At 34.4% G+C, this 12,755-nt stretch overlaps 2 protein-coding genes and 1 long non-coding RNA gene across 4 annotated transcripts; 2 read left to right on the forward strand and 1 right to left on the reverse strand.

Moving 5' to 3' along the window:
• Nucleotides 1-710: 710 nt before the first annotated feature.
• LOC136062689 (endonuclease III homolog 1, chloroplastic-like) lies at nt 711-5,022 on the forward strand. 2 transcript variants are annotated; one of them, XM_065762084.1, is made up of 5 exons: nt 711-901; nt 1,005-1,126; nt 1,565-1,628; nt 4,476-4,544; nt 4,916-5,022. In XM_065762084.1, exons 1-5 carry the CDS (start codon nt 742-744, stop codon nt 4,954-4,956), a joined length of 456 nt encoding a protein of 151 aa, XP_065618156.1. In that variant the 5' UTR covers nt 711-741; the 3' UTR covers nt 4,957-5,022. The 2 variants fall into 2 exon arrangements, with proteins under 2 accessions (XP_065618156.1, XP_065618155.1); XM_065762083.1 differs by having other exon boundaries at nt 996-1,126; nt 4,916-5,018.
• Nucleotides 5,023-9,590: 4,568 nt separating this feature from the next.
• Nucleotides 9,591-10,577, forward strand: LOC136062694 (uncharacterized). Its single transcript, XM_065762092.1, has 4 exons — nt 9,591-9,688; nt 9,892-9,992; nt 10,196-10,274; nt 10,481-10,577. The coding sequence occupies exons 1-4, from the start codon at nt 9,656-9,658 to the stop codon at nt 10,571-10,573; spliced, it is 306 nt and encodes a 101-aa protein (XP_065618164.1). The 5' UTR covers nt 9,591-9,655; the 3' UTR covers nt 10,574-10,577.
• A 128-nt stretch (nt 10,578-10,705) lies between these two features.
• On the reverse strand, nt 10,706-12,015 carry LOC136062691 (uncharacterized). The gene is made up of 3 exons (XR_010624421.1): nt 11,664-12,015; nt 11,516-11,579; nt 10,706-11,375 (listed from the first exon to the last, which is right to left on the reverse strand). It is a non-coding gene; the product is annotated as an uncharacterized LOC136062691 (long non-coding RNA).
• Between the last annotated feature and the right edge of the window lie 740 nt (nt 12,016-12,755).

Genomic DNA, 12,755 nt, shown 5'->3' on the forward strand with positions numbered 1-12,755 from the left:
AAGCAAGAACATGACACATAGGACTGGATAAATTCACTATTTGACGATTAATACACCCACATTATTGAATTTAATCAAGCACCTATTTATTCTATAAAAAAAATTAAGCACCTATTAGTCAAGACCTTTGTAACTAAAACACCTTTGGTGTTTGTGTTTCCAATGAAGGAGTCCATAGTTGAAATCCATTACCTCCATCACTATAATTATCACATTATGAAGGTAGAAAAAAAAAAGGAACCTGACTAGGTTACAAGTTACAACGCCAAAGAAAGAGAAACTAAATTGAGGTTTACATATGTATAATTTAAGTTTAGCTCAGTTGTTAGTTGTTACAATAATGAATAATTTATTTATTTATTTTTTCTTATAATCCGATAAACGACGAGGGAATATTTGAAGTTTTGAACCATAAATATTTTTATTGAAATCTCAAAACACCAAAAAATATCATTGGAGCTACAAAGACTCTTGATTTCTTTAACTTCTGTACATTTAAATTTTTTCATTTTTGATAATTTTAACAAAATCATCTCTTACACTTGAATTTATCACATTAGTTACTCTTGTAATAAATAATTTGACAATTAAAAAGATTAATGAATCCATTAAATCCTATAATTAAAAAGATTAATGTAACATCAACACAAACCTTAATTTAAATTTATAAATAAATAAATAAACTATATTAGATTTATTCTGACACTGTCCTTGCGTCCCTCCAAAACCCAAGAAAAGAAAATGTCCCTCATTCTCCTAGGAACTAACTTGTGCACTTCTTCACTTGCTTTTGGTTTTAGTCGAATCCGATTGTTCGGCGCCATGTCCAAACCCAACACAACACTCTCTTCCAAACTCCTCCATTCCAAAACCCAAGTGCCCATTTCAGACCCAAACCCAGGTCATTGTTCTCTCTTACTTCTACAATGCACATATATATGCTCTTAAAATACAATCCCATTTCACTGTCTTTTTTTGTGTTCTGTTTTTTTAAGGAGTTCCAGGTTCTGAATCTTCCAATGGCGGTTCTGTCCCAGAACAACATGTTTATGCGAGGAAAAAGAGAGTGAAAAAGATGATACAAGTTAAAGAGGAGGGTCATGAAGCAGAATCCAATAGCAAGAAAGTATGAATATTTTTAGTTCTCTTGAATTCAAAATCTGTTTCTTAGTTGTTTGATGTTTGATTTAGTGTTAATGTGACATGGGTTTGTTTTGTTTTTTGTTTTTTGAATGTATGTCTCTGCCTTTTATAGTTACTATTAGTATTTTATGATTATTCATGAAAGAAACAATGATTGTTTAGTCTCAACAACTGGAACAGAATTCCATAGAGAATGGGGTTTTCGTTTTATATTTTATAAAATTAGCCTTATCTAATTTTGCAAATTTTTATGCTAAATTTATTGGAGTACCCATGTTTCATTTTGGAATAAGTTTTATGATTTGATTTTTTTTCTCCTAGAAAACTTAAACTCTACAGGGCCATATTAATGCTCATATTTGTGTTCAGAAGGTCAGTGGTTTCTTTCCATATAAAATCACGATCAACTTTTTCTATGCAGCTCTGTGGCCTACCTGACATTGAAGAATTTGCATACAAAAGAGAAGATGATTCTCTTCCGTCAAGTAAGTACCTCTGTTGCCAGCACTTTCTTGGCATGTTTGATGTCGTGAGTCATTTACACCAGATAAAATGTTTTATTCTACCCTGGTGTGCATGCCAGGGACGGACGCAGGATTTTAAGTTTGGGGGGGCCGGAGATAAGCGAAAAAAAAAAAAAAATTCAAACGCACATCCATATAGTCACTGGCGGAGCCAGGAAATTTTCTTAGAAGGAGCAAGTTAGTTATGCCTACATTGTGTTAATAGGTTAAGCCTACATTGGTTCAAAATGCAAAAAAACTCAAGTTAATTTGGCCCAAATTATGGCCAAAATTAAATTACTTTATTTCACAAACTAACTTTAAGTAAACTTGTGCCTACATTTTTTTCACTGTACTAAATTATTTGTACTTAGGTTAATAGGTTTGAACTTACCTTTTTACATTTTAGAGCTTTTCTAAGGATAAAAAATTGATTAATAGGTATGAAATTTTGAAGATTTATACAATAATTTTTGTTAAAAAAAAGTGTGAGCAATGAAGTGCAAATTACTATTTAAGTGCAATTAGATCAAATCAAACAATTAAAAAATTATTTGTCCTCCTACTATTATCAGATATAAATAGATAATCTAATATTCTAATATAAACCACATTATTATATATTATATTATTATTATTATAAATAGATTTATACAATATATATTTTTTTAAGGTTTTCATGGGCTTTTGAAAACTCTTGGGCTGGCTGGCTGGAGGGCTTGAACTAAAAACCAAGGGGGGGCCAAGCTAAAAACAAAGGAGCCCAAACCTTTTTTTTTTAAAATTTTACATACTAGAAATTTTTTTTTTTGGACCCAGGGGGGGCCCGGGCCCCCTTTGCCCTGCACCTGTGTCCGTCCCTGGTGCATGCAAATGATGATAGTTATGTTAGGTTCACAGCAGTTTGCATGCATTTATTGAAAACTTAGGTAGCATTCTTTACATATGCTACCGAAGTGGGTGAATTTATCTCATATAGCCTATTTATGTCGAGTCATTTTCAAACTATGACAATAGTTTTGGAGCAACCTTCTGACTTAATTTTACAAGCTGTGGAGAAGTAGTCATAATGTATTTGTGATGGGACACCTTTGGCTTTGAATAATGAGTTGATTGTATTCAACTAACTTTTAACCTAAAAGAGTGAGTGACTTTGGAAAGGTATCAGATGAATGTTTAATTGGTCAGCTGTTTGTTTATCTGCTATCCCCTAAGGAGATATGATATATAGCCAAGGCAGACCATTTATAATATCAGCTTGATGACCAAATTGGAATTTTATTTGAAGTTTCCATGTCTTTGAGAATTTTAAATCCGGAGTTACCCATTGTGTTTTATCTGTTAACTGATATGAAGATTAACGCAGAGTTTGCTTTCTAGGAAGTTGACTCAGTCATGACAACAAGTTGTGTTACAAGTGAAGTTATTGAGACTTATAAAATTATAATAGAGGAGAAAAGGAAACAAAAGACAAGGAAATTATAGGTGTTACAGAAAAATAAATTGCAGTAAAATGAATTACCATCAATTTACTTGCATATTTATAATTGTCTGAAAAGTTAGGAAGCAAGAATGATGGACGGGTTCGTTTTTATATATATATATATATATGTTCTGTCAAGTAAATGGAAGTGGGGTAATGTTTTGGCTGTTGGCTTTGCCTCTCAGAAAACAGTGCTTTCTTTTTCCCACACTTCTGTTCCTTTTTCCCCTTTTGTTTTGTCTAGGTAGGACTGAAGCTACATCCCACTCTACCCCATTACTACTTGAGCAAAGGCTCGTAAACCTTTTGGTTAGTCTCATTGGATCAATGTAAGTTGGTTTCACTAGCAATTCTCCTTATATCTTTATAACATGAAAGGATGGATATGGAATTACCTTAATGGAAAAAGGGTTATATTTGGAGGCTTGGAGGGTGAGGTAGCAGGGATGTATTACTTGAGCAAAGTAAGCCTTTTGGTTAGTCACATTGGATCAATGTTTTTCGACTTCACTTGCAATTCTCCTTGTATCTTTATAACATGAAAGGATGGATATGGAATTACCTTAATGGGAAAAAAAAAGGATTATATTTGGAGGCTTGGAGGGTGAGGTAGCAGGGATCTACTGGCAGTTTCTTTTGAGTAAGCTGGACTTCTTGACGCTTTCTTTTTTCACTTGTCACCTTACGTTCTTCAGAATTATGACATCTAGAATACAAACCGCATGGATTTGGGCCAATTCTCTTTGATGCCATGTGGGTTGCATTTTGAAAGTACACAATTTGCTTTCAAAAGTAATAAAAGCACTTATAAAATGCTGGAAATTATGAGTTCAAAATGTCTATATGAAATTTTATGTTCTCCACATTATCCCCCAGATGTTGATTTATTGGAAAATGTTGGACATTTACGTTTGTTGGGTACCATCAGTTCACAAGGTAATGCTGTTACTTAGAGGCTGGCAATGTATATTAAGCATACTGTATACCACATTCTAACTATGTTGAATGCCAATGTTTATAGAAAGTGTATTTATAGATCCTGCTTTTGGATAATTCTAGAATAGTAATCTCATCAAAATAGGTAAGGCAATTTTAACATATCTTGTGAGCAATTTTTCTCAAATAAAAGAATTTGAGATATTTAGAGTTCTCAAATTCATGCAATGTCAGACTGTGTATATCAATTTATTATTGCATTACACCTCATCCATGTCATGAGTACTGTGTGTGTGTGTGGAGAGGTCCCTCTCTCTCTCTCACACACACACACACACAAACACACACACACAAAATCACATTCACTCTCCTGGCCTGGAAAATTTTTCTCATGTAAAAAAATTGTGCAGGGAAGTCAAATCCTGCCTCAGATGTGCTTCCAGTGAAAACTGAAGTTGCTTCTTCAATCAGACCTAGAGGTACATGCACAAGCATTACATATTGTAAATTGCTTTTGGAAATTAGAAGATAAAGGATAAGAGTTTTATATTATGCCCATAAATAGGAGATTGTTTTTTTTAGAGAAATTATGAACCAGCTACAAGTCACTTTAGCTAGAAAGTGTTTGTGTTTTATGTATCCTCATTATACATACGATCATTTCAAAAAGATTTATCTGATAATTGCATCCTCAGGTTTTCCTTGTTCTTTTTAGAATAAAATAGTTCATAGAACACTGCTTCTGGTTTCTGATTAAAGATTGATGATTGGATCATTTACATCTCCTGTTAATATGTGGATTGATGAAATATCTACAGTTTTCTTTGTTGACACACAATTGATCTTGCAGAGTCTATCCCATTAGAAAGAAGGTTTAAAGGACATCTGTAACGGAGAGAAATGGAAGGGTAGTTTCTTTCCAAGATTCCTCTTAATTTTTCATATAGGAGTGACAAAACTGTGTTTTTTTTTTTTGGGGGGGATAGGAAATGGTGAATTTAATCATTCAATAATAATTCTAAGTTCTAACAACTTCCAATGCACAAGAAATCTAGCAAAAGTATCTGCTACTTTCTCCAAGTATCCATAGATCTATCTCAGATGCATTGCTCTAGTTATGGCTCAGCTGGTCCTTAGCCACCCAAACCACCTCACAGGGCTCTAGAAATATATCGAGATAGAGTTGTGGCTAATGAGGGATATTTCACCTGATCTCCTTTAGTCAAACAATTCAGAACCCATGATAAGTCATTATACAAGAAAAAATCATCCAAACCTATTCCAAAACAAAAATATTTTATTACACCTGTCCTTTTGGTAGAACATAATGAAGGGTTATTACATCAGATCTCCTCTAAAAAAGACTATTCAAAACCCAATAAAAACTCATCAGTCATCATACAAAAACAAAGGCCTAATTGGAAAGTTTTCGAGAATCTATTCTCCTCCCACATTTCTTATGGACTTTAGTACCAAAAAAAACTCCTTCTAGAGCCGCTTTAAATTCTGACACCTCTAGGCATCTACCACCTTGATTCTCCCGCCAGACCATATAAATTTTCCAATACTGTCCCAGAAGTAAAACTAGATGTTTACAGTATTTGATTTATCATAAATTCCTAAAAGGAATTATATTAACATTACTTTAGTTCTTTGATTTCTCCTTCTTTTCTTTTCTTTTCTTTTTTTTTTTTTTTTTTGAGTGTACACCTTGATTTTCTCTTCACCATTCCTCCACTTAAAAAAAAAATAAAAATAAAAATAAATAAATAAAAAAAACAGGTGAATGTCCGGATATACGAACTTTGAAAGCATTCTGTCATTCTCAAAGCCTACATTTTATGAAGTTGAACATCTGATTTCTAGTTTAGAGTTTATCAACAGCTGCGAAAGAGATAATGATACTAACATAAGGTCTATCAATCCATACGCTCTTCAGTTACTCTACCCATTACTGGACAAGGAGAATTATACCTTAGGAGGAAGAGAACTGCCAGCTTTCTCACATCCATTGTGTCTACCGGTGCATCCTCAGAAGACCTCATTTTGCGAATTCCTTCAAGGACTTTTATCCAATTTGGAGGTGGTTCACCTGTATTAACCAAACTGCCAGTTAACCCATCCATGCAAACAGCCATAAAAACATATTAAACATAAAAGGCGCCTTTTCATCATAATATGTGATATTCACAAGAATATGGGTGATAAAAAGACAACATTACTCTTTCATATGGTTAGACTTAGATTTATGTGGGACAACTGAAAGCCTAAGATCCTCATTGACTTGCATGTGAAACCAACATGCCATGAGATTTTTGGATTTTATGTAGCCCATAGATTGACTAGTATCACTGACAAAGACCACTGAAATCATTATAATGGTCCAATATCACAAGCACCACCAGAATCAAAAACCATGACATGAAAAAGTACCCTTAAAGAAAAGAACTTCCTTATATAACTGACTGCAGCCATCAAATTACAGTATTTTGGCAGTTAAACCACAATTTTGTCAAAGCAAGGCACAAGAGAGGGCATCTTTTTTAATACAAGTTATAAATGAATGAACCAGTCTGGGCTCAATGTGCCAATCTTTAACAGACGGCTATTCTGAATATTCTGCGTAGGCTTAATAATCAGCATGCTTCACTATAAAAAGAGAAAAATTCTTGTCTGCTGCTTCACATCATGGATAAGAAATAGAAAAATGTATACAGTAATTCTACAGGAGCATTGGCAGTCATTTTGGATCAAGCAATTAGTATAAATTATAAAGCTATCAGCCAGGCTTCCAAATAATGCTAATAGGACATGCCTAAGAGGGCCCAAGGCACAATTAGACCAGGAAGCTATAGTTATGAGGTCCAATTAGGAAAATATGTGCACATGCAACAAGCAACAAAGATCATTTTAATCCTCAGGTCTCATCCTCCTCCTAGAACAAACCTACTGAAAGGAAAAGAAGAAGTTCAGCAGAAAAAACCGAGATCCTTTATAATAAAAGGAATTGGAGTTTCCATCAAAGAAATATCCCAAAATAAGGCACACAATCCCATATTTAGCAGCAGATTTAACAAAAGTCAATGCATACACCCATTTCAAGGATTAAGGTTAACCTTACAGCAGATAAATTTCTTATGAGGGTTTTCTCTAAATACTATTCTCTCGAAAAGAGAGAAAGTCTACTCGTCTTGCGAACCTTTTCGGCCACTTGAAGAGGCAAGACTCTGCCAAAAAAGAATCATGGGCTGCAAGGGAAAGTCTCCTCGTTTTGTGAACATTATCTGCCGCTAGAAGAGGCAAGAACTCTGCCAAACCAACCCCCCCACCACACCCCCAACCCCCCAACACATGTTCCAAAAGAAACTCATTTACGAAGCATTGAATTAAATACCTTAGAAACAAAGTTCTACCATTGTCTCAACACATCAAATATGATGAATATATCATCGTTCATTATAAATAAATTTAAAAGAAAATTTAGAAAAATATAACGTGTGATTGAGTTTTAGAAGTTAAAGAAAACTGCTTTCTTGTTGTTCTAGTTTTCTGCCGTGATTGTTTTTGTAAATCTCTTTTGATTTTTGATCCTATATGCTATGCTACGTTTAATATATGAGATATATATTGATTCACGTTAATCGTAGTAGGCCATGATTATGTTTCTTTGCATCAAGTGCCGTGTCATGCTTTTATATGCATCAAGAATTCGTATGCATTAAGTTTCGATTTTTTTTTTTTTTAAATTCTATTGAATCCTATATCATCATTACAAATCGGCACTGTCATAAATGAATCCTATATTAAATATGGGCCATTTGATCCTATATATTCATGAATACAGATTCAATCCCAAAGATAAATTTTGGGCAAGGTTAACAGACCATGGGCTAAAGCAATATAAGGCCACAGTAATAAATTTATGCAAGCAGTAAGCAAGGCATTTTATCAAACACATGGTATGCACAAAATTTCAATGTCTTAATTATTAACATTCGTTATTATTAAGAAAAAAAAATTTTTAAAACAGAAATACACAACCTGCTGACAAATTGAACAGTTCCTGTAATGCTAGAAATCCAACTCTTCCATGACTTTTTATATTTCTCATCAACATGTTTAACATTTGTTTTTAAATCGCCAAAGCAAACATATTATATTTACTGTATTCGTTTTACTGTTGCATTGTAAGGTTGTCTAAAGTTGTTGTTTGAAAAAGGAATAATATTAGAAAAGAATAAATCAGTTACCTGATTTTGCTGAGTGATTCTGTTTTTTTCTCCACAACCTTTGCTGGGCTTCTTCTCACAGAGGGAAAAAACAAAATAGAAAACAAAGGTCAACAATGTGGGTTTGAAAGAATTAGACCAACTAATGCAAGAATAAGCAAGAGCAACTAATGTTTGCGAAGAACCTTCACTGGCTTTGTTCTCGCAGTGGGAAAAAAAAAAAAAACAGAAAACAGGAAAATGGAGAGAAGAAAACAAAAAGCAGACAAAAGGTAGTTACCCAACGTTACTATGTAATCCAACATCAAAATCAATATGACCACCGAAAGTAATATTAACGCAAATGTTAATATAAATCGCACAATAACAATATTTCTATCAAATTAGTGGAAGGTTACCGTAATGATTTTGCTGGGTTACTCTCTTTTTTTCTCCACAACCTTTTCTGGGTTTCTTCTCACAGAGGGAAAAACGAAAACAGAAAACCGAAAACGAAAAGAGAACAGTGTGGGTTTGAAAGAGTTGGACCAAGTAATGCAAGAGTAAGCAAGAGCAACCAATGCTTGTGAAGAACCTTCGCTGGGTTTGTTCTGGCAGCGGGAAAAAAAAAAAAATAGAAAACGGAAAAATGGAGAGAAGAAAACAAAAAGCAAACAAAAGGTAGTTACCCGCTGAAAGTAAATAAACTAACGACCGAAAAGATATATTGTTCTATGTTTTTAATGGTAGCCGTGGCATTAATTTATGTAACCACGTGGCGGAATGAGGCGCGGTTAACAAAAGGTCAAACGTTTTAGCTATTAGTTATTATATAGATTAGAAAAAGAATTAAAAGAGTATTGATCAGAATCTGAAAGAGAATCCAATCAACTCTCTGTACAAGAACATAGACAGATTGATTAAAGGCCACAAACAGAGCATTCAGAACATAGACAGATTGATTAAAGGCCACAAACAGAGCATTCAGAACATAGACAGATTGATTAAAGGCCACAAACAGAGCATTCCACTCATTCAGGCGTTGAGCTATTGCATTTCATCATCACACATCAAAAAAAAATATAGGTTATCCCACAATTTTGTATCTGTTTTGAACAAAGATATACTTAAAGATATTTACATAGGCTTATTGTAATCAATTAAAGAGAATTTCTCAACACCGCACCCCCCCCCCCCCAACACACACACACACACACACACACATGCATACCTCTTCATTTTTTATATATAATTTTTTTGAATTTTGTATAATTATTTGATTTTTTTTTTTTTTTTTTTTTTGTTGTTGTTGGGCAGGGACTAGATTTCGACCTCTTTCATTCAATACTCCTAAACCCTTATTCCCTTTGGCTGGTCAGCCAATGGTTCATCATCCAATTTCAGCTTGTAAAAGGGTTAGCTTTTTCAAAAATAAAAAATTCCCATTTCACTTTGTTTGGTTACTGAGAAAATTGTTGAAGAAAAATTCTTTCTTTATGGCATTTTGGCATTTACTAGTTGAAAGGGTAAATGGGATTTTCAATATTGGAGATCAGAGTTATATATGTTTGTTGAATTGCTTGGTGGGATTGTTTGGTTTCTGTTGTTTTTGTTGTAGATACCAAATTTGGCCCAGATTTTTTTGATTGGATTTTATGAGGAGCGCAAATTCGCGCTATATGTGTCTTCAATATCCAATGAGTTGAAAGTACCTGTGAGGTGAGTAGTGAGTGAATTTTGAATTTTTATGTTGTGTGATGGTTGTAAAATGCTTTGACAATGTTGGAATGTTGGATCACCAATGAGCATTGGCTCAAATGACACTCCTTCCTCTCATAATGTTGGGTGGAGGATCAGGTCATGGATTCAACTAGGTGTGTGCATATCTTAAAGTGGTTTCTTGTTGATTGTGATGAATCTAGGTATTTGAAAGAGGACAAGCCACATGGTTCGGCTGGTGGGCTTTACTACTTTAGAGATATGATAATGGAAGACAGCCCAGTATGAACTCTGATCTTGTTTATCATTCTTTTTTGCAATATATTTTTTTTGTTTTGGGGGGGGGGGGTGGTTGGTCCAAGCATGAGAAATCAAGCTTTGCTCTATTACTTTTTAAAGGTGCTTATTTCTGTAATTAATAGAATAAATGGTGAACTTGTTATATGTTTGCTTTAGTAATCATACATACATCTACTTCCTTTGTGCAGTCGCATATCTTTTTGCTGAATTGTGATGTTTGCTGCAATTTTCCACTACCTGACATGCTTGGTGAGTTTCACTCTATGTATGATGTGTGTTAAATGGCTTATGAATATAACTTTTGTTACACTATGCATCACATTGAAAATTTTTAGTTGCACCACAGCATGCATCACACAGAGATCCTACAGCTCATCAAGAGGTATGCATGTGTCCCTACTTTGGTTGTTAATTGAATTTCAGATTTAGCCCCATGTCCAAAGAAAAATGCTATACTTTATCCGAAAAAGAAAAAACATAAGGTTACCTTCTAGAGCCAAGCCAACTGCTTGAATTGCTTGAATGTTAATCTACATATATATAATCCGTAGTCCAAACTAGTGCTCAGCCAGTTTGGAATTCATGATTTTTATCCGTGTCTGAATAGTTGAAGTGCTAAAGTTTTGTGTCCCCTATTATGGGGTTTTCAGTTTAGAAAATGCATGTAGATTTGTACTAAATTTAGTTCTAACTAGTCCTAATTAATTTTCCTAAAAATGAAAAACTGTTGGGCTCTAATGAGTTTATGCAATAATGGTCTTTTAGCAGTAATATTTGTTATGCACTTGTGACCACATTAGACAAACTACTTCCTCTAAAATGGACGACAGAGCTCGGATTAATAGTGACTTGAAGCAGCAAAGACAACATTTTTCATGTATTCCTCTAAAGCAAAGTAAACTAATTCCTCTAAAGTAAAGAACGTGAGATTTGAAGCAGAAAAGTAAACACAATTCATGTATTCATTGATATTTGAAGCAGCAAAGTAACAAAAAAAAAAGTGATGACTTTTACATGCCTGAGTTGAAATCTGCCTAGGGATTCAACTGGGTACCTCGGCGAGATGAACTTTGAAGAACCCACCTGCAAAACCCAGAACATTTTTCTCAAAATCCAAATGCAAAACACACAAATCAGCTAAATACACAAAGTCAGAGAGTACAGAACTGTCGAGGTATGAAGCAGCAAAGTAACAAAAAAAAAAGTGATGATTATTTACATGCCTGAGTTGAAATCTGCCTAGGGATTCAACTAGGTACCTCGGCGAGATGAAGTTTGAAGAACCCCCTGCAAAACCCAGAACATTTTTCTCAAAATCCAAATGAAAAACACACAAATCAGGTAAATACAAAAAGTGAGAGAGTACAGAACTGTCGAGGTAGCACCGTCTTGGGTCGGAGGAGACCGGCCGTGACAAAATCGGGAAATGGGTACTGTTTCTTATGGTCGTCGGCGCCGCTGGGTCACGACGGAGGAGATGGCGCCGAGAGATCGGTGTTCTTCACTGGCGACGGGCCTGACGAGGCGAGGGAGCTTGATGCATTTTTATGGGTATCGGTTTTTCTGCTTTGGGAGAGTGAAGGGGAAATGGGAAATGACAAAAGAGAAGCTGATGAAATGGGGATGAGTAGCAAGGCGCGGGTAACAAAACAGAACCATCTGGACATGTGACAGAGCTGGGGCCCATGAACAGTGACGGAAATTTTTGAGTTATGGCATTGTACTGATAAGCCAAACGGGTATTGATTTTGAGTGATGGGTGATGAGTAATGAAAAATGAGTGATGAGTGATGAGTGATGAGTGATGAGTGATGAAAATTGAGTGACGAAAATTGAATGACGAAAATTGAGTGAGCAAAAAAAAGTTCCCAAACAGCCTCTAAGTGACTTGGTTCCGCTAAAATCATTCAAGTTTTTCCACCAAATAGGAGAGAAAACATTTTGGTAGGTCTCGAAATAAAATATGTAGGCCTAATCAAAATTTCTCAAATTTTTCACCATAACCAAACAATTCCCAAAACCATTTTGCTATCCCTCTTTTTATGTTCTCCCTATTTTTATCCAACCGAACCGACCCTTAGTAGACTAAAATTGTGACAAGGCTATATCAATTTTTATTTTAGTCCTAATTTTAACAATATAAATGTAACAAGTGAAATTTTATGGACCAAATCATAAAAAGCCCAAACCACATAGGGTAACTACTATTTGCAGATGATCTCATGTGTATTTAGTGTATTTTTGCATATGCGTGCATGCTAATGTGTGTTTGTTTTTCTAAATTACTTTGCATATTTGTTATAGAGTAAAACCCTTTAGGTTCCTCTATTAGTGCATTGACTAATTCACCACATTTTTTAGATTTAATTTTTTTTTTTAACAAAAAAAGCGATGTGTCATTGAAAATGAGATATTATCACTACATAACAAATCCAATTAGGTATTGGAATAAATGTTCAACTG

Source organism: Quercus suber, unplaced genomic scaffold (genome assembly GCF_002906115.3).
Source record: "Quercus suber isolate HL8 unplaced genomic scaffold, Cork oak 2.0 scaffold_441, whole genome shotgun sequence".
NCBI lineage: Eukaryota > Viridiplantae > Streptophyta > Magnoliopsida > Fagales > Fagaceae > Quercus > Quercus suber.

What these genes read in the sequence shown, in the direction of transcription:
- LOC136062689 (XM_065762083.1), top strand. Translation starts at nt 742, where the DNA reads ATGTCCCTCATTCTCCTAGGAACTAACTTGTGCACTTCTTCACTTGCT. An exon ending in CAGAATCCAATAGCAAGAAA is followed by an intron (nt 1,127 to 1,564) that starts GTATGAATATTT and finishes TTTTCTATGCAG; the next exon opens with CTCTGTGGCCTACCTGACAT. An exon ending in TTCTTCAATCAGACCTAGAG is followed by an intron (nt 4,545 to 4,915) that starts GTACATGCACAA and finishes TTGATCTTGCAG; the next exon opens with AGTCTATCCCATTAGAAAGA.
- LOC136062694 (XM_065762092.1), top strand. Translation starts at nt 9,656, where the DNA reads ATGGTTCATCATCCAATTTCAGCTTGTAAAAGG. An exon ending in GAGTTGAAAGTACCTGTGAG is followed by an intron (nt 9,993 to 10,195) that starts GTGAGTAGTGAG and finishes TGATGAATCTAG; the next exon opens with GTATTTGAAAGAGGACAAGC. An exon ending in TGATAATGGAAGACAGCCCA is followed by an intron (nt 10,275 to 10,480) that starts GTATGAACTCTG and finishes TCCTTTGTGCAG; the next exon opens with TCGCATATCTTTTTGCTGAA.